The sequence below is a fragment of the Panthera tigris genome, chromosome B4 (genome assembly GCF_018350195.1).
Source record: "Panthera tigris isolate Pti1 chromosome B4, P.tigris_Pti1_mat1.1, whole genome shotgun sequence".
NCBI lineage: Eukaryota > Metazoa > Chordata > Mammalia > Carnivora > Felidae > Panthera > Panthera tigris.
Window position 1 is genome coordinate 16,427,184 of NC_056666.1, and position 22,064 is coordinate 16,449,247.

General features: G+C 39.2%; 1 protein-coding gene across 2 annotated transcripts in view; it reads left to right on the forward strand.

Moving 5' to 3' along the window:
• Positions 1-22,064, forward strand: part of MRC1 (mannose receptor C-type 1) — a 97,952-nt gene that overhangs the window by 34,588 nt on the left and 41,300 nt on the right. For both annotated transcript variants that reach the window (XM_042991176.1, XM_007081268.3), the window contains 4 exons: positions 3,124-3,309; positions 11,905-12,062; positions 13,896-14,006; positions 21,523-21,638. In XM_042991176.1, the coding sequence (XP_042847110.1) occupies positions 3,124-3,309; positions 11,905-12,062; positions 13,896-14,006; positions 21,523-21,638 (571 nt within the window). The remainder of the gene's footprint in view (positions 1-3,123; positions 3,310-11,904; positions 12,063-13,895; positions 14,007-21,522; positions 21,639-22,064) is intronic.

Consider the following 22,064-nt stretch of genomic DNA (forward strand, 5'->3'; position numbering starts at 1 on the left):
GTTTTTGTTTTTTTTTTAACGTTTATTTATTTTTGAGACAGAGAGAGACAGAGCATGAACAGGGGAGGGGCAGAGAGAGAGGGAGACACAGAATCTGAAACGGGCTCCAGGTTCTGAGCCGTCAGCACAGAGCCCAATGCGGGGCTCGAACTCACGGACCGCGAGATCATGACCTGAGCCGAAGTCGGGCGCTTAACCGACTGAGCCACCCAGGCGCCCCTTGACATTGGTTTTTGAATTTCTCTGTATTTCCTGGGTTAATCGTTCTGTCTTATCTATAAATTCAAATAAACCAGAGCTTGGAAAAGCATAAGAGAGTGAAAATGACACAGTACAGGGGCGCCTGGGTGGCTCAGTCAGTTGAGCGTCTGACTTCAGCTCAGGTCACGATCTCGCGGTCTGTGAGTTCGAGCACCGTGTCGGGCTCTGGGCTGATGGCTCAGAGTCTGGAGCCTGCTTCCGATTCTGTGTCTCCCTCTCTCTCTGCCCCTCCCCCATTCATGCTCTGTCTCTCTCTGTCTCAAAAATAAATAAACATTAAAAAAAAAATTAAAAAAAAAAAGAAAATGACACAGTACCCATGATTGGTGACCCTCTTGGGCAAGAGTTCTACCTTGTACCTTGTTGGTCCTTCCAATGCTACCCTGTTTATTCACAAATCCTGGGTCTCTAAATCTGAACTGCCCCATTCGGTAGCCACTTAACCACAAGTGGCCATTGAGAGCATGAAGCCTGGCTAGTTTGAATTGAGATGTGCCCTAAGTGTAAAATACATACTGCATTTCCAAGACTTAGCATGTGAAAACATAAAATATCTCATTATTTATTTTTTATCGATCACATGTTGACATGAAAATATTTTGCGTTAAATAAAATATATTATTAACATTAAATTTACCCATTTCTATTTGCTTTTATTTAACGTGGCTACTAGCAAATCTAAAACTATGTATGTGGCTCTCATTTGCGGCTTACATTATATCTCTGTTGGACGGTGTTGCTCTACAGGAACGGGTGATCTTTTGTGGCTGTCCCATGGAACTCCTTTTCATTGGTTATCTTCATGTTTTAAGATATTTTTTAAGGTTATCCGTTCAGTTTTTGAGGTCCTCAGCATTTGCTGCATTTTCAGCTTCCTAGGTAGCAAACTCAAAATATCCCACCAGAGGGCTCCAGAGTTATACTAAGTTTGTTTGTTTGTTTGTTTGTTTGTTTGTTTCTTTCTTTCTTTCTTTTTCTTCTCTTTCTTTCTTTCTTTCTTTCCTTCTTTCTTTATTTCTTTCTCTTTCTTTCTTTCTTTCTTTCTTTCTTTCTTTCTTTCTCTTTCTTTCTTTCTTTCTTTCTTTCTTTCTTTCTCTTTCCCTTCCTTCCTTCCTTCCTTCCTTCCTTTCCTTTCCTTTCCTTTTCTTTTCTTTCTGTTTTTTTTTTTTTTTTGCAACGTGACAGTGTGCAATATCTCAATTGTACTGAGGGGCTAGAATTTTTAAGTATGTGCATTTTTTACTGTTACAGTGATGCAGTCATCGTGGGTGACCGTTTACTTAAATGACTACTGTAAACCGAATCCTGGACTCAAACAAAGATGTGGCAGACAGTCCCAGTCTTTAAGGAAAAATGGCTTTAAGGGATTCATGAAATGAATAACAAACATTCACTGTATTGAACATTTACTAAGGCAGCACATCTGAGAGCATGTACTACCAAACACATATACTAATTAAGGTTCATTTGGTAATACGGTCCCTCTGTAAGCAAGGTGCATTGCTAAACTGCAGTTTGAAATCGTTTCTGTAAACGGTAACGCGAAGCTGCCGTGTAGCACATATATCTTCCGCTCTTTTTCTTGACCAGCATTCATCACCGCTGCCATATGGCAGGCCCATGCCGGTTCTAGGGCATACAAGGATGACTAATATGAGTCTCTGCCCCACACATCTTTCCCTTCACTTTCCCCAGCTCATGACTATTACAGTACATTTTTTTGCAATGCGAAATCAAGATTTATGAAATTTGGCCGTAACTATTAGTAGTAATAATTAGGATGTTGGCCACTATGACCTATTGACTTAAATAATAATTGTGTGGTATTTGCAGTTTATAGGAACGTTATCTCAGATGCTTTGTAGTTCAGAAGAACACAGTGAGGATGGGTAGTTTAATATTAGTATGGTTAATATGGTTATGTTATATATGGTTACTTTGGTTCATGTGATGTGACTTGCCCAAGGTCACACAACTTGTGGCAAACTCAGGTGTTGCCTGAAAGACTTCTGAATCGAATTCCCTGTGATCACCACAGGATCACATGCCACCTTGTGGGAGCAAGCCAGAGGCAATGGGCTGGGGCAGAGGCACAGGTGGCCAGCTCATGCTGCTGTGGTTGGTCTCTGTGGCTCGTTGTTGGCCCTTCTGCCCCCACCCATTCTATTCCCCATTTTAACCCAGTTTTTGTGCTTGTTTTCTGAGTATTGCCCTTCTTCTGAGGGATGATTGGCTCCCTAGTGTCCACAAAATCAAAGTAAATTGAAATCTTTTAAGGAACGTATTGTATGTCAAATCTTTTGTGCCTCCAACATTTACATAACGTGCTTAGTACAGGTTTGCTGACGATAAAATGCGACGATCTGTTGCATCTTAGTGTGGCTTTGTAGGTATAATTCTTTTAAAAAAAGAGTTTTCACATGTAGCTTTATTTTATTTTATTATTATTTTTTAAATGTTTATTTTTGAGAGAGAGTGAGACAGTGTGAGTAGGGGAGAGTCAGAGAGAGGAGGAGACAGAGAATCTGAAGCAGGCTCTGAGCTGTCAGTGCAAAGCCTGGTGTGGGGCTCGATCCCACGAATCATGAGATCCTTGCCCCGAGGTCATACAATTAACCGACTGAGCCACTCAGGTACCAGTAGTTTATTTTAAAATGAAAGATGGATTCGTATAGTTTTTAGTTGAAAAGCAAACCCAACCTGGTTTATCTTTAGTGAATATGTATGCCAAAGATGAAAAACAAATATTACCTTTAGTTGCTTATAACTATGAACTGTTTTTTTATATAGAATGATGGAAAATTTTGTTATAACGAGAACAACCTTCCCTCTTAAATGTTTTCCAAACTCTTTTTTCTCTAGAAAGTGATGTGCCCACTAACTGTCCAAGCCAGTGGTGGCCATATGCAGGCCACTGCTACAAGATTTACAGAGAGGAGAAGAAAATCCAAAGAGATGCCTTGACTGCATGTAGGAAGGAAGGTGGTGATCTAGCCAGTATCCACAGCATCGAGGAATTTGACTTTATCTTCTCCCAGCTGGGATATGGTGAGAACTTTTAAATCTGTAATATGTTTGGCTCCTCCCGCTCTCCTCCCATCACTAGAAAATTTAATCATAAATGTTAAACTTAGTGATTTAAAATTAATAGTTAGATTATTTAATACAACAAATATTAATCCTGCATGAAAGTAAAACATTGTTTAGAAATTTAAAGAGTTTGTATCACAAAAAGAGAATTTGACTTATTTTTCTTTTGATATGTAATCAATTAGTAGGTAGTTTAAAAAATATTGTTTTTCCCTGTATAATCCGGATTCAGAGCAGCCTACCTTAAATTTGTCAATAATATTTATTGGAAGTATTTGTGTATATGTATTTTCTTTCTTTTTTAAAAGATCTTTCTCTCTCTTTTTTAAATGTTTATTTTATTTTGGAGAGAGAGAGAGAGAGAGAGAGAGAGAGAGAGAGCATGAGTGGTAGGGGGGCAGAGAGAGAGGAGACACAGAATCAGAAGCAGGCTCCAAGCTCTGAGCTGTTGGCACAGAGCGTGACATGGGGCTTGAACTCAGGAATGGTGAGATCGTGACCTGAGCCGAAATTGGATGCTTTAACCGACTGAGCCACCCAGGAGCCCCTGTATTTTCTTTCTTAGTGCCCATGTTTTCTCTCAGCAGAAACATCTCTAAATCTCATACTCTGGATTTTCCTTTCTTTTTTAAGTCTATGTATTTATTTTGAGGGAAAGAGAGAGCAAGCAGGGGAGAGGCAGAGCGAGAGAGGGGAGAGAGAAAGAACTCCAAGCAGGCTCCGCACCACAAGTGCGGAGCCCGATGCAGGGCTGGAACCCACCAACTGTGAGATCATGATCTGAGTTGAAATCAAGAGTCGAACTCTCAACCCACTGAGCCACCCAGGTGCCTTTATTTTCTTTGTTAACCTAGCTAGTGCTGTCACAGTGTTGAGCAGCAAAAAAACAAAACAAAACAACCAGGATATTTTATTGGGGTGGTTGGGTGTTGGCCTAAATCTTTTAAAGAAATTTATGCTCCCTTGTTAGGGATGTAATTTAAAGATTATATAGAACATGTACTAAACAAAATATTGCAAAGCTTTCAAAAACTGGTTCTGTCAACAAACAAACCAACAAACAAAACACTGGGGAGAAGGAGCTGGGAACACTCACCGTGAAGGGGCGGCGGGCGGGGAGGAACCTAACGATAACGGGGGTTCGGGGATACCTGCTGATTAAATGTTTATCATTTTCTGCTTCCACCCGTGGGACTTCTAAATAGCTGCAGCTGTCCATTTCCAGCCAGCAAAACAAGAGGAAATGGCTGGTGACGATGGTGAGGGCTGCTTCCTGACACGTAGAGCCTGAACGTTGATAGGAGTCCGTGGCGAGGGGAAAAGACCAAACAGTTGACAAATAGACAGGAATTGGTAAAGTCGTCCCAGAGAGAGACTGCAAAGACCCCAAAGCACTAGGACTCCTACACCGGTGCCAGATGGGATTCTTTCCCCTGCGCATATGTTCCTGTGCTCACTAGGCCCTGATGGTAGCCTGCTGCCGCCTAGACGCCATTTCTCGATTTTATATTTACTCCTTCTGGAGAAATCAGACTAGACGGTAATAATGGGATCAAGACTGATAGGTCTGAATAATATCACGACCTACAAGTCATGATACGTATAGCAGGTGATAAAGTGTTACAAATGAATCCGTGAAAAACAGATTCGTTAAGAGGCCATAGGCCCAAAGAGCAAATTGTGCTCTACTTTCTATAACATGATGCAGTAATAGCAGAAGCTGATATGTTTATTGCTATAGTTATGTAGCGAAGCTGGTGGCAAAGGTTGCTTCTATTTATTTACTTATTTATTCGTTTCTTATTGAAGTATAATTGACATACTTTTTATCAGTTTCAGGTGTACAACCTTGATTGCACATGTGTGTTCATTGCATCATGATCACTGCACTAAACCTGGTTACCTGCATTGACTCTGGTCACCGTGCTGTGCATTACACTTCCGTGATTTTTGAATTTCATCACTGGAAGTTTGAACCTCTTGGTGCCCTCACCCATCTCCCCCCAATCCCCTGCCTTTACTTCTGGCAACCACAAATCTATTCTCTGTATCTGAGCTTTGTTTTGTCCGTACGTTTGTTTTGTTTTTTATTTTAAAAAACAAGTCTTTTTAAAATGCTTATTTACTTTGGAGAGAAAGAGTGACAGAGCGCAAGAGGGGGAGGGGCAGAGAGAAGGAGACACAGAATCGGAAGCAGGTTCCAGGCCCTGAGCTGTCAGCACAGAGCACAATGTGGGGCTCGAACTCACTAGCCGTGAGATCATGACCCGAGCCAAAGTCCGAAGCTCAACCAACTGAGCCGCCCTGGTGCCCCTCATTTGTTTTGCTTCTTAAATTTACATATACGTGAGAGCAAATGGTATTTGTCTGTGTCTGATTTATTTCACTTAGCGTAATGCCCTCAAGGTCCATCCGTGTTGTCTGTTGTCGTAAATGGGAAGATTTTATTCTTTTTTTGAAACAAATTTTTGAATATTTATTTTATTTACTTTTGAGAGAGAGGAAGAGGGTGCAGAGAGAGATAGAGAATAAGAATTTCAAGTAGGCTCTGCCCTGTCAACACAGAGCCCGAAGGAGCGCTCGATCTCATGAACTGTATCATGACCTGAGCCGAAATCAAGAGTCAGATGTTTAACCGACTGAGCCACCCAGGTGCCCCTAGAAAGTTTTTATTCTTTTTTTTTGGCTTTAATAGTATTTGAGTGTGTGCGTGTGTGCGTGTGTGTGTGTGTGTGTACATGCAATGGAACATATATATATATATACCATATCTTCTTTATTCATCCATTGATAGACACCTAGGCATTTCTATATCGTGGCTATTGTAGATAGTGCTGCAAGGAACATGGGGGTGCATATATCTTTTTGAGTTAGTGTTTGTGATTTTTTCTTTAAATACCCAGAAGTGAAACTGCTGTATCATCTGGTAGTCCTACTTTTAATTTGTTGAAGAACCTCCATATTGTTTTCCACAGTGGCTGCAACAATTTACTTTCCCACTAAGAGTGCATGAGGGTTCCCTTCTCCCCACATCCTCGCAGACACTCGTTATTCTTGTCCTTGTGAGAATAGTCATTGTGATAGGTGTCGGGTAATATCTCATACGGCTTTAATTTGCATTTCCCTGATGGTTGGTGATTTTGAGCATCTTTTATTACGTGTCTGTTGGCCATCTATATGTATTTTTTGGAAAGATTTCTATTCAGATCCTCTGCCTATTTTAAAATCAGATTGTTTTTCTGTTATTGAACTGTATGAATTCTTTATATAGTTTATATATAAACCATTAATGAATATGTGATTTTCAAATGTCTTTTTCCATTCAGTATGGTTGCTTTTTCATTTTGTTGATAATTTCCTGTGCTGTGCAGAAGCTTTTTAGTTTGATGTCCCATTTGTTTATTTTTGCTTTTGTTGCCATTGCCTTTGGAGTCAGAGCCAAAAGAGTATTACCAAGAGCATTGTCAAAGAGCTTACTGCTAACATTTTCTTTTAGGAGTTTTATGGTTTCCAGACTTATATGTAAGTCTTTATTTTGAATTAATTTTTGTGTATGGTATAAGATAGTGGCCCTGTATCATTCTTTTGTAAGTGGCTTCCAGTTTTCCTAACAACATTTACTGAAGAGACTGTCCTTTCTCCAATCCATGAGCATGGACTATCTTTTTATTTGTGTCTTCTTCAATTTCTCTCATTTGTGTCTTAGAATTTTCTTTTACCTTCTTGGTTAAATTATTCCCCGGTATTTTATTCTTTCTGATGCAATTGAAAATGAGGTTGTCTTCTTAATTTCTCTTTCTTATAGTTCATTGTTAGTGTATAAAAAGGCAACAGATTTTTTATTAAATTTATTTGTATCCTGCAACTTTATTCAATTTATTCGTTTTAACATTTTTTTTCTTTTGGTGGAGTCTTTGGGGTTGTCTGTAAAATCATGTCATCACAAATCCTGATAGTTTTACTTATTCCTTTCTAATTTAGATGCCTTTTATTTTTTATTCTTACCTAATTGCTTTGGCTAGGACTTCTAATAGTATGTTGAATAAAAGTGGCAAAAGTGCCATCCTTGTCTTTTTCCTGTTCTTAAGGGAAAAACTTTTAGCTTTTCACATTCAGTATGTTAGCTGTGGGCTCACAATATATGCCTTTATTATGTTACTGTACATTCTGTCTATACCCAATTGGCTGAGAGATTTTATCATAAATGGATGTTGAATTTTGTCAACTGCTTTTTCTGCCTCCCTTGAGATGATGATATGATTTGTATTTTCATTTTGTTAGTGTAGTGCATCACATTAATTGATTCTCAGATATTGAACCATCCCTGCATCCCTGGAATAAATCCCAAAGGTCATGATCCTTTTAATGCATTGTTGAATTCTGTTTGCTACATTTTATTGAGGATTTTTTCATCTATGTTCATGAGGGATATTGGCCTATAATTTTGTGTGTGTGTGTGTGTGTGTGTGTGTGTGTGTTATCTTTGTCTGCTTTTGGTATTGAGGCAATATTACACTCATAAAATGAGTTTTAGAGCTTCCCTTCCTGTTCAATTTTTTGGAAAAGTTGAGAAAAATAGGCTTTAAGTTTTCTTTGAATGTTTGGTAGAATTCATTGGTGAAGTCATCTGACCCTAAACTTTTTTTGGAGGGGGGGAGTTAATTACTGATTACTTCTCCTTACTATTAATTGGTCTGTTCAGATTTTGTATTTCTTTATGATCAAGTCTTGGAAGATTGTATATATCTAGGAGTTTATCAAGTTCTTCTAGTTTGTCCAATTTGTGGGAATATAATTGCACATAGTAGTATCTTATGATACTTTGTATTTCTTTGGTATCAGTTGTAATTTCTTCTCTTTCATTTCCATTTTTATTTATTTGCACCTTCTCTCCTTTTATATGATTGAGTCTAGCTAAAGGTTTGTCAGTTTTGTTTATCTTTTCAAAGAACCAGCTATTAGTTTCATTGATCTTGTTTGTTATCTTTTTAGTCTCTCTTTCATTTATTTTTGTTTTGATCTTTTTAATTTCATTCTTTCTACTAACTTTGGGTTTTATTTGTTCTTTTTCTAGTTCCATTAGGTATAAAGTTAGGTGTTTAGTTTTCTTTTTGTAGTTGATCTCTGGTTTCATACCATCTTCGTATATTTATTGACACTTATTTTGTGGTCTAGCATGTGGTGTTTCTTGAAGAGTGTTCCTTGTGTACTTAAAGAGAATGCATATTCTGCTGTTTTTGGATGGAATGTTGTGTATGTGTAAATTACTTATCTCCATTTCTTTAAGTTTTTTTCTTGGGTTTTATCTTGTTTCTTTTTTCTTTTTTTAATTATTTGGAATATATTCTTCTGGTTTAAAAAATTTTTTTTTAAATTTATTTATTTTTGAGAGACAAAGTGAGACAGAGCATAAGTGGGGGACGGGGAGAGAAAGAAGGGAGACACAGAATCTGAAGCAGGTTCCAGGCTCCAAGCCGTCAGCACAGAGCCTGATGCAGGACTCGAACTCACGGACTGTGAGGTCATGACCTGAGCCCCAAGTCGGATGCTCAACTGACTGAGCTACCCAGGTGCCCCCTCTGTTTCTTCATTTTGTTTGCCTCTTTATGTGAAACAGTAATCTCTCTCAGTCTTAAAGTGGTGGCCCTGTGTGAGCATCATCCTTACCATTTAACTTTGCTCTGCTCATTACTTGTTTCTTGAACTGTTCTTGCAATTGTTTCAGACTTATGGGGCCCAGACGTACAGTCCCTCCTGGCTACCGGAGCCCAAGATTCAATGGGCATCCTTTGTGCTGGCTGTGCATGGAAATGCTGTGAGGAAGCAGAATGGTACCTGCTGTTTCTGGGGCTGCAGTAGTGGCATGGGGCATGGGGCCCTTGCTCCTGCCTCTGGAAGGGCTACAGCATCAGTGTGGTGGGGTGGGCAATAGTGGATCAGACTGATAGGGCAAAAATGGTGGCAACCAGTGCCAGCACAAGCAAGGGAGAGGAGGAAGGTAAAATGGTGCCTGTCAACATCTTTCTCTGGAGAGAGTTCCAACAGGCTTTTGCCCCTCTGGCAGAAGTTTTAAGATTATCAAGTGAATCTCCTTTGCATGTGGTCTAGGCTCTACTTTTTCCCCGGGCCCTGGGGTGAGTAAGTCCACATGTGAGATCTTCACGAGTGGATTCTCTGTTCCCTACAGCCCTATGGTTCTCTTGGATTTAAGCCCCGTTGGTTTTCAAAGCCAGACATTTGGGGGGATTATCTCTCCAGTATACATCCTGAGAGTGGGGAGTGCCTGGTGTGAGACACAAACCCATTACTCCCTGAGGAGAAGTTCCATATTTGTGAGACCCTCCTGATGGTGGGTGGCTACACCCTGGTGGAGTTTTTGGCAAGACGAGGTCTCTGTTTCTCCTACCCGTATTTCAGTTTTTGTTGTACTGTAGTTGTTCAGCTGGTTCTCAGGTTCCTTTCAGAGGGAACTGTTCCATATGTAGCTATAGATTTGTTGTCTGCATGGGAGGACGTTAGTTCAGGATCCTTCCATGCTGTCATCTTGAACTGCCTCTGGCAAAGGTTGCTTTTCTTAAAATTTATTTTTTTTAATGTTTATTTATTTTTGAGACAGAGACAGAGCATGAATGGGGGAGGGTCAGAGACAGAGAGGGAGACACAGACTCTGAAGCAGGCTCCATGTTCTGAGCTGTCAGCACAGAGCCCGACGCGGGGCTCAAACTCACAGACCGTGATCATGACCTGAGCCGAAGTCGGAAGCTCAACCGACTGAGCCACCCAGGGGCCCCAGAGGTTGCTTTTCAATTCAGAAGAGGAATTAATAAATTTTTACTAGGGAAACCTTCCCTTTTTTGTCATGGATAAGACTTCTTTATTTAAAACAGTGAAAATAATATGGATAAAGGTAAAGAAAAGTTGTAAAATTATTATTTCTGGATCAAAAGCCTAGAAAAATTGTTTTAGCTAGTTGAGATAATTATCTTTTTTTTTGGATATTTTTTATACTGATTGTGGAAATAGAGTGGAGAAATTGGGACTTGCGCACCTAGGTTATGACTACATCAACTAAGACAGCTTCCCTAACAGACTCGTAACAATTGGTTTAATGACTTTTTCCGCTTGTGTATCATATATTTTTATAGAGTGTAGGCTGTGTTTAGGAATTACAAAAGCTAGATGGGGGTGCACAATGTAGTAAGAAAAAATGTTATAGGGAACTCTTAACACTTTATTTTAACTGTGGGCCTTGGGAGTTTCGGGTTTTATTTTTATTTTATTTACTTATTGCGGGGGCGAGGGGAGAGTTTAGGTTTTTATTAGCTTTGAACCTAAATCCTGAAAGGGCATATGAGGTCATTTTGAAGCCTACATTTGCTGCCCAAAAGATCATGAGCTGCCAAATTAAGTGAAAGGAAAAGCGTTTCATCCTGGCACCGTCATTCATGCCTCAAGGTGCTGGAAACATCTGCTGGGGCTGGCAATGGGCCAATCAGCGACTTCTCCAAAAGCAAGTTGGGAGACAACGTTTAGGAGGAAGAGATTAAACCATTTAGGGAGATTCCTATTTAGTGTGGCATTTTTCTCATTTTCTACTACAACATCATCTTTATAGTCCTTTGGCAAGTAATTTTATTTTTGCCATTTAAAGGACGAAAGTCAAGCATTCATGATGAAATTTCCAGTAGAACAAATTAAATATTCATTAATTTTTTTAAATTTGCAAATGTATGTTTCTAGGCATGAAGACTTAGGCCTTACATTTTGTTCCATTTTAGTTATAATATTTTTGGAATTATAACTACAGATAAGGTCAATAATGTTCTTCATAGAATTTTAAAACAAAATGATGACATTTTGTATCTGTACCTGGTTATTTTTGTTTTAACGTTTATTTGTTACTTAGTTGAGTTTGTCTGGTATTTTATGGTGAACACGATTACAGATTCATTTATATTTATAGACCAATAAATAAGTCCTAAATGTCGGGAGAGACAGCTCAACTCCTTCGTTTATATATCTTCTCACTCCTAGTACAGTTATTAAGCTTTAATATCTGGAATGTTCTTAATAATAACATAGTAAGTAAACTAGAAGTGGTTTTTAATAGTACTTTAAAACATTCATGAGATTTAATGATATTCAAATAGATTAATGTATAAGTAAGCTGTCATATTTCCAACACAATGAGTACAGTTTGTATGGAAAGTTATTTATAACAAAAGGGTAGCTTCACAAAACAGGGGGTAATGATGGACCAACCTCAGCCTCATTTTAGCAACTCCCAGGAGATACAAGTTACACTTGTACAATAAAAGAATACAGTTGCCTTCACAATGTAAAGAATACGTTGCTCAATGAAACTAATATTGACAACATAAAGTGTAGTTGACACATCAGATTAACACTCAAGAGAATGGTCTTTTATCTGTTATAATCTTAAGGGAGTTGAACTTTTGTTAATAAAGCAGGGAGCCTTCCTTTCCCGATAACCTCCTGATTTTAGGAAAGAAAACATGTGCACATTGATTTCGTGTTTTTCTTCCTCTTTAGAGCCAGATGATGAGTTATGGATTGGCTTAAATGACATCAAGATCCAAATGTATTTTGAGTGGAGCGATGGCACCCCGGTAACATTTACTAAATGGCTGCGGGGGGAACCAAGCCATGAAAACAACAGGCAGGAAGATTGCGTTGTAATGAAAGGCAAGGTAAGGCAACTTTATTTGCTGATGCCTAGCAAAAGCCACAGGGTATGTTCTGTTCTGCCTCACTTATTACATTGTTATATTGTATAAAGAATAACATATAATAATATGTTATTACATATTATATTGTTTAGGTTGCTTCTAGTCTAGGTGATCTGTCTGTGTTTCTATTGTTCCGGGAAGTCAAATTTTCAAAGCAGCAGACAGAAACATTTGGTGCAGGGATGAAATTAACCAGTAACCACCATATTCGTCTTGTTCCTGTGCTGGGCTCTAAATGGCAATACTTACAACTTGACTGATCACATTAGAGCTTTGGTTCAACTTTTGACTGGTTGCTCTGAGCAGATGCACTTAGATCTCTTCTGGGTTTCACCGTCTGCCGTCTGTACCTGGAGAGCTACGTTTGCTCTTTTAGGTTACGTGGAGATGTCAAATAAGAAAAGATTGCTTCCACGGCCTAAATAGGAGTTTAGTGACAGAAGAATATCATCAGGTTATCTTTTATTAATGGATGACGAACACGGTGGTTAAGAGGCTGGGTCTGGATGCCTGGCTTATTTTCTCATTTATGAAAAGGGCATACTAATTGTACCCAGCTTAACAGTGAGTGTAAGGATTGAATGGGTTAATGTGTATAACAAGTACCGTGACTGCCCCAAACCAGTTGTTCAATAAGTATTAGCTGCTGTTTCATCATTGTGGTTGTCTTTGTTGTGATTGTTTTTTTTAAATGTTTATTTACTTTTGAGAGAGAGAGACAGAGTCCGAGCAGGGGAGGGGCAGACAGAGAGAGAGACAGAGAATCCGAAGCAGGCTTCAGGCTGTGACCTGTCACATAGCGCCCCATGCAGGGCTCAAATTCACGAACTTTGAGATCGTGACCTGAGCCGCAGTCAGATGCTCAACCAACTGAACCACCCAGGTGCCCCTCATTGTGATTAATTGAAAGCTTAAGAAAAGAGCAGGTATAAACTATTGAAAGGGTAGGCAGAAGTGTGTCCTGGGAAGAGGAAACCAGAAAACATCCTTCTTATAAAGCACTGAAGGACAATATGGCTGAAAGCACGGAGTTAGAGGTGGACGGACAGGTAGGAAAGCTGGCGAGTGTTGAGACTGAGAAAACATGCCTTAGCTGAGGAGTGGCTAAACCAACTTTTCAATGTATAGCTCTCACTCTGGCTGAAGATTGAGGACCAGATGGCAGTAGGTTGCAACTGAGTGAGAAATGAGGAACCAGAGGCAGACAATACAGGAGTCTGTAGGAGACTGAAGGAGAGGAGAGGTCATTTTGATGTGCAGTCGTTGAGGAAGGGGGAGAAGGTGGAATCTGAAGCAGGCTGGAGGGCAGAGTCGTAGACCCGGGAGGACACTCCTCAGTACAAATTGGAAAAGGGAGGAGAGATGACTGGTTTCAAGGTGTGTTTTCAAGTTTGGTGTGTTGGGTGAGGGAGTTTTTCTGGAAGGCTTTCTCTGTACTTGGTTAACTTGAAAACAGCTGATGGGAGAGGCTGCATGTAGACCTTCTGTTGGTATAATCACTTAGGGGCTTACAAGCATTTTTAGTTTCTCTCTAGATCCTTCTACACAGTGGCATGGATAGCCATAGTATCAAAACATATTGGGGCCCCAATAGCTTTTCACGTCTTTGCAGCCGGAGTCAAATTTGCTGTTTACTTATAAAATGTCAATTCACCTTTCCTTTTCACAGATGCCATTTTTCTCTTAAGAACCTCGAATCTTCGCTTTCCTTTCCTGAGACACCATTACAAGAAAATGGCCTCAGAGTGAAACAGCTGATAATCATTCATTTTTTTTTCTCTTTGCTTTCCGTAGGACGGGTACTGGGCGGATAGGGCTTGTGAGCGGCCTCTTGACTACATCTGTAAGATGAAATCTCAAACCCAACCTTCAGGAACAGTAGAAGTAGAAAGAGGCTGCCGGAAAGTGAGTATAAAACATATGCAATCATTTCAGACCAGCAAATATTCTGTGATATCTTGGCTTTACTTTTGCCTGGGAATGTGTTGTATCATTGTCATAGGTAGTCAGATGTTCTAACTTTTTAAATGTTCAACTGTTTGTTAGTAGTATTTGGTATTTGTTCTCCCTGAAGTCTTCTTCAGGTGCCCTCTACAGTTAATATGGGTGCATGTGATTCAGAACGTCAGGGGAATTCTCCCACCCCAAATGGGGGAGCTAGAACAGAGAATAAAACCACACACCTGTGGAACCTCGTGAGGGTAATGAGAGTCAGATGGGTTAAGGTCCTGGAAAGAAGGGTCACTGAGGTATTATTGGTGGTCGATGATTCCATAGGTGGTAGGAACATTTCCAGAAGATAACCATGAATTTCAGATAGCCAACTCTCCTGTCATTTTTCTCCATTTATAATATTTTTGAGAAGGCTACGTCTGACGGGGATACTTCGCAGTAGATGGCTGCATTGGGAGGGGAGAGATCCGATGAGCTGGTAGTAGCCGTCAGCCATCAGTTAAAGTGGATAAAGCTTCGCCATCTTACTGCCCATCCCCCTCACCTGTATCGCACTTGGCATTCTACCTCCCTGTAACTCTTCTAGTTCTTTGAGGTTGAAGCAAATGGCCTCTGTGAAACAGTTTCTAAACACATAAAGAAACTACAGAAGACAGGGTGTTTGTTGGGTTCTCATTTTCCTGTTTAACTGCTGAATTGCTCATCTTCCTCTTTTCTTCCTTTCTCACTTCTCTTGGATAAAAATAAAGTAGAAACCAATTTTCTTTCCAAGCATGTCATGTTGTGATCAGATCGTCTTATAACAAACACCAGAAAGCTGAGAGTTCATGAAACACAATTCAGTACTGTCCAAATAAACTAGAAGGAAACATTGAGCAGGGGCACCTGGGTGGCTCAGTCAGTAAATCGTCTGATTTGGGCTCGGGTCACGATCTCATCATTGGTGAGTTCGAGCCCCGTGTTGGGCTCTGTGCTGACAGCTCAGAGCCTGGAACCGACATCAGATTCTGTGTCTTTCCTCTCTGGTCTCAAAAGTAAATAAACATTAACAAATTTAAGAAAAAAGAAACATTGAGCAGATACAGAAAATCAGAGACTGTTAGAGACATCAAGGATTTTTGTGATGATCAAAATCCTCCCTTTAATTTTTACATTCTGGAAATTCAGCCCAGAGAAGCTTGGACTTTCTTAGGGTACCGAAGCAAGGCTAGAACCCCAGCATCCTGACCCCAGGTCTCTACACTTAGACCACTGGTTTTTCTACCAATGCACTTATGTATCCTTTGCCTAATCATATGCATATGTGTTTATGTGTGTATTATTGTAATTTTCTAGAAATAATAAATAGTCCTTAAATTTCATGACTTCTATACAATTAAAGTTTATATATGTATACATATATGTATGTATATATATGTATATATATGTGTATATATATGTATGTATATATATGTATATATATGTAACATATATATATAGTTTATGTATGTATATATGTATACATATACATAGCCCAGTCATTGTCATATCTACAACATGTGATAAAATCCAATTTAATCATTAGGGTAGTAATATGAAATATTAAAAAAAATATCCACAAGTGTTTGTTTGTTGAGTGTGGTTATTATGCCACCAATGACCTTAAAGGATAAATGCTATGCTCCTAATTAGAAGGGAAAACTAAAGCCCAGAGATGTTAAATAATTTGGCCAGTTTAAAAATACCTTCTGTAGGCATGACTTCTTCAGAGAGCTAGGAAGACTAGGAAAAAAAATCCACTCACCGGTAAAGAAAGATAACAAGACTTAAAAATTTTTTTTATTTCTTTTTTGGTCTGGGCCTGGGCATGCGATGACGTGATCTTTTGGAGAATTCAAAACCACAGGCCTGATTTCAGGTTCATTTTTCACTTTGTTGCTACCTTTGTGGGAAATCTAGTGCAAAGTGGTCCTGAGTCGCTGATATTCCTGGATGTCGGACAGAGGCAAACGTAAAGACTCTGTACCCAGAAGTTCCCTTTTCCAGGAATCTCTCAGATGAGTTTGAAACCCAAAATTATAAAATCTACTACTGGGTGCTTTAGATGGTGGAATTAATGGACATGACATTCCAGCGAATGTGTTTTTCTTTTGATGTGTATTTATTTATTTTGAGAGCGAGAGAGAGAGAGACAGACAGACAGGGGTGGGGGCAGGGGCAGAGAGAAGGAGAGAGAATCCCAAGCAGGCTCCGTGCTGACACGGGACTTCCTCCCATGAACCATGAGATCATAACCTGAGCCAAAATCAAGAGTCAGGCGCTTAACCGACTATGAATGTGTGTTTAAATATTTGCAGAAATAAAAGGTGAATTTAAAACTGTGGACCAACCAAACCAAGTTTTGTTATCTAGTGCTTTCATTGTGATTCACTTCCAAATATTTTTTATTTCCATTAAGATTTATTTTATCCTCGAATTATTTAGAAGAGAGAGAGAGAGAGTGTGTGTGTGGTTTTGGTGGTTGTGATGGGGACTTTGTTTGGTTTTTAGTTTCTCAATAATTAGAAACTACTGATTTTAATTTCACTGCATTGTGATTATATACAGTTTTGGTTGTTGTTACTTGCCGAGACTTTCTTTATGGTCTAGTTAATAGTCAGATTTTGTAAATATTCAGCGTGTGCTTGAACAGAATGATCTTTGATTGTTCGATTCAGGGATCTTTATATGGTGACTAGATAAACTTTAACAATTTGTATAATTCAGATGTTCTGCATTCCTAGTATTTTGTCTCCTTGACAAAATATTCTCTTTACAGTTCTGTCAATGTTTGTTTTATATGCTTTGAACTGCATTATATCTTCCTGATGCGTCAGTCCTTGATAGTGTAATTATTTTCCTTATTCATACTAATCCTTTTTTTGACCAGAAAGTCAATTTTAAATTAATTGCCACAGAAGCTATCTTTTGCTTGGCATTTTGCTAGAAATGCCTGTTAGCTTTTAATAGTTGTATGTCATCGAATGGCTCTTGTAAAAATATATCTGCATTTTTATTTTTTATCTCATTTGAGGAACTCTTGGCTTTTTACCGGCAAATGTGAGTGTGGATTTTTTTTGCACATTTATATATTTGTATTTGTTTTACCATTTTGAGCTTTATTTCATTTACTGTTCTGTTTTCTTTCTATCTTGTTTGTCTTTTCCTGCATTCCACTAGTTCTCTGGAATATTTTTATCCCATTTTCCTCCTCTACAGGTTTGGGAATTATTCTATTTCTTTTTCTTTTTTTTTTCAGTGGTTAACCTTATGTTTTTAACATGCATGTCTAACTTGAAGTTAATCAACATCTCTCTGCTTCCTGAACAAAATGAAGTTTATTATTCCACCTAAACATTAAAACATTTTTTTTTTAACTTGGAAATCATGTTAGACTGTCAAAAAATTGAGAAAGAGAGTACAGAGGATTCCCCTGTGCCATCCACTCCCCCACCTTTGGTGAGACCTTCTCGTGTGAGGCCTATAGTATCACAGCTAGGTAATTACATGGATACAATATATTAACTAAACTGCACATCTTCTGTTTTTTTGTTTTGTTTTGTTTCAAATAGGGACATTAAGGTTTATTTATCTCACAGGATTCTTGTAAGAATTAAATATGTAATACTGATAAACCTATATTTTTAAAGTCTATCTCTAATTTTATTTTATGATTATTTTTTTAGAGTATTTTTTTAAAATTTTATTTCAATCCAAGTCAGTTAACATACAGTGCAATAATGGTTTCAGGAGTAGAATTTAGTGATTCATCCCCTACATATAACACCCAGTGCTCATCCCAACAAGTGCCTCCCTTAATGCCCATCATCCATGTAGCCTCTCCCCCCACCTCCCCTCCAGCAAGCCTCAGTTTGTTCTCTGTATTTAAGAGTCTCTTATGGTTTGCCTCCCTCCCTGTTTTGATCTTATTTTCCCTTCCTTTGCCCTATGTTCATCTGTTCTGTTTCTTAAGTTCCACATATGAGTGAAGTCATAGGATACTGATCTTTCTCCCACTGACTTATTTTGCTTAAACCACACATCTCGTTAATTTCCCATTCTTTAACTTCTCACCTGCAATTAGTTATCTTTGCTGTTTGCACAGGCATTTAGACCTGGATTCACACACACATTTATTGGTGCCTTTGCTCAGTGTAGACTTTCAGCTCTCTTATTCCTCCTGATTTAAAATTCTTCCTTGACAAAGTAAAACTTTTAGTGATTCCTTCACTGGTGATTTCAGAGTGGAAAACTCTCTGTCTTTATCTGAAAATGTCTTGATCCACCCTTACCTTGCGTAATAATTTAGGTAGGTTGTTTTAAAATGCTATCTGTATGTATGTGCATGTGTGTATGTGTGTGTGTGTGTGTGTGTGTGATATGATATATTTTAAAGTAGGCTTCACACCCAGCATGGAGCCCAACATAGGGTTGGAACTCATGACCTGAGCTGAGATCAAGAGTCAAATGCTTAACTGACTGAACCGCTCAGGCGCCTCAGTGCTGTGTACATATTGTTTCGTTTTCTCCTGGCCTTTATTTTTGCCACTGGAATTCCCCTGTTATTAGACTAATTCTTCTTTTTATCCTTCTTTTAAAAAAAATTGTTAATGTTTATTCAGTTTTGAGAGAGACAGACAGACAGAACACAAGTGAGGGAGGAGCAGAGAGAGAGGGAGACATAGAATTTGAAGCCGGCTCCAGGATCCCATCTGTCAGCACAAAGCCCAGTGAGGGGTTCGAACCCACGAACTACGAGATCATGACCTGAACTGAAGTCGGACCCTTAACCGACTGAGCCACCCAGGCACCCGTACTTTAAAAAAAAAGTTTACTTATTTATTTTAGAGAGAGACAGAGTGAAGGAGGTGGGGCAGAGAGAGAGGGAGAGAGAGAGAACTCCAAGCATGCTCCACACTGTCAGCACAGAGCCCAACATGGGGCTGGAACTCATGAACAGTGAGATTATGACCTGAGCGGAAACTGAAAGTCAGACACTTAACCAACTGAGCTATCCATGCGCCCCAAGAGCTGGGATGCTTAACCGACTCAGCCACCCACACGTCCCTAACTCTTCTTTTTAAAAAGTGGCTGCTTGTATTTTCTCTCTGATTGATTTTAAGGTCTACTCATTGTCTTTGCCATTCTGCAGGCTTTTAGTACAATATGTTGAGCTTTGGGTTAATTTTCTTCTCTTTGGTACTCAATGTGCTTCTTCATTTTCAGAATGTATCTTTCTTTTTAAATCTTGAAAATTATTGGGGCACCTGGGTGGCTCGGTCGGTTGAGCGTCCGACTTTGGCTCCGGTCATGATCTCGCGGTTCGTGGGCTCGAGCCCCGCGTCAGGCTCTGTGCTGACAGCTCAGAGCCTGGAGTCCCCTTTGGATTCGGTGTCTCGCTCCCTCTCAGCCCCTCCACCGCTCACGTTCTGTCTCTCTCTGTCTCTCAAAAGTGAATAAATGTTAAAAAAAAATTTTAATTATATGGGGCGCCTGGTGGCTCAGTCCGTTGAGCATCCAGCTTTGGCTCAGGTCATGATCTCACGGTTTGTGGGTTGGAGCCCTGCGTTGGGCTCTGTGCTGAAAGCTTAGAGCCTGGAGCCTGTTTCAGATTCTGTGTCTTCCTCTCTCTCTGCTCCTCCCCCGCTCATGCTCTGTCTCTGCCTCTCCTTCACAAATAAGTAAAAACATTAAAAAAAAAATTAAAACCTTGAAGATTCTCAGTCATTAATTTTATTTGGTGATTCTGAAACATTTCTTACTTTGATTTTCAACCTTCTCATTCTATTTTGTGTTTTCTGTCCGTGTTCTTTAAATGTCTTTTCATGTGCTCCTTACTCTGCTACATTCATTCAGTTGACTAATCTTTCCAAAACTGCATTTCTATATTTTATTTGGCCATTGAGTTTTTAACTTCATGGTTTTCTTTTCTACAAATTCTGTTGTGTGTTCACATCCTCTTGTTCTTTGTTCATAACATGTTGTTTTTTAATTATTGATTCTGCTTCTTCCTTTGTCTTCTTTTGTTAAATCATCTGAAGCATGCTTATTTTTATGTTTTTTTTTCCCAGAAAGGCAATTACTGACTTTCCTTGAATGTGAGCCTCACGTGGTTTGTAATTTTTGATTCAACCAGTCCCCGTCCCATCCCCAGCCTAAGCCTCAAATGTCTTAGCCTCACATTACCTGTGTTGTAGAAATAGTTCTATTGTGTGTTTCTGCATTTGACTTCTCTGAGTGTCTAGGAGTCTCTCCTTTCGTAGACTGAGATTTATTTTATGTTTGTGGCTGCGGGTGCTAATACGATGTGAACGGCATCAAGTTGGGACCAGCACCCATCCCTGGCACAGAATTGGTATTTATTTTTAACAGAAGAACTTTTCTCCCTGTACCTAGAACCCCAGGCAGATGATAAGAAACTGTCATTTCTCAGTTCTGTGAGTAGAGTTTTTCGCTCTCCTTTTTCGGAGGGGCTCCCATTAGTGGGTACCATCTTCATGTAAGGACTTCAGTTCCATTCCCCTGCCTCAGGTGAGCTGATGTGCTCATTTGTATGGAGATTAGTACCCCTGCCCTAGTATCATAATCTGAGGTTCGTGCACAATGGGGCAACTACAGTCTCAGCTTGAGTATTTCCCATTCTAGGTTTTAGTTTTCGATGTATTTTCGGTAACTGGAGACAACCTCTTCTTTCTCTTGAGCTCAAGTATGGAATTTTTTTCTTTATTGTTATCTTTTAAGTTTATTTATTTATTTTTGAGAGAGGCACAGGGTGGGGGAGAGAGAGCGAGAGCGAGAGCGAGAGAGAGAGAATCCCACGTAGGCTCCATGCTGTCAGCACAGAGCTGGAAGCGGGGCTCAGTCTCACAAACCGTGCGATTGCGACCTGAGCCCAAATCAAGAGTTGGGACGCTTAACCCACTGAGCCACCCAGGTGCCCCTATTGTAATGCTTTTATTTAGCATTTCTGTGTGTTCTAAGGATGGGAGAGGAACCATGCCAAATGGTGCTGCCAGAAGTTTGATAAGTATTCTCCCAGGACCAGATGATACAGTTTCATAGTCATCATCTACTTTTGACGTCAGTGGGCAAATGAGCTTGCTACTGTGCCAATTATTTCCTGTGGTTACTCATTCTAATACTGAAATCTTAGGCATTCTGTTCCGTTTCCCCAGTGAGCACTTCACACATCGCTTTTGTTAGAAGAGGTGTCAGAAACGGAGAGAATGAATGCCCTGTCCCCAGTTTTGCGTCCTAATTTGTCGTATGACAAACAACATTCTACTGTTTTCTTATTCACATGAGTAATTGTCATTGCATTTCAAACTTTTCAGATTTGTGTTCTTCAGATACCTCTGTTATTTAGCAATTTACATTTCATGATAGAGGAATTATTAAAATAATATTATTGAATAAATATCCATGATAATCTGCTTGATAACATTAATAGGGCTGGAAAAGACACGGCTTCTACTGCTATTTGATTGGACACACACTTTCAACATTTGCAGAAGCAAACCAAACCTGCGTAAATGAGAAGGCTTACTTAACAACTGTTGAAGACAGGTATACAACTATTTTAATTCTATTTTAATGCATGTCAAATAATGAAATGGTTTCACAGAAGCCTAAGTATCACCATGCTCTAAATTTCTGTAAATTACATATGATCTTGAGGTATGATTTGCAGAAGGAGTAGCATTGAAAATCATATCCTAATTTGGATTCTTCATTGTAAGTGCTATAAAATATTTTGCTCCTTTTAGAACTTGAAAGCAATATTCAGTAACAAACGTTCATTATGTTATTATATGAATCATATAATTTCATTTCAGAAAAGTAATGTTCTAGCAAACATAATTTATGGGCCTAACTTTTTTTCTGATCTAGTATATACCAAATTTTTTTAAGCAGAAAAAGTAAAATTTATTGGTTCAAAAATGCCACTTTCTATCTTTACCACTGTCTCCACCAAAAAAAGGGTAGAGAGAT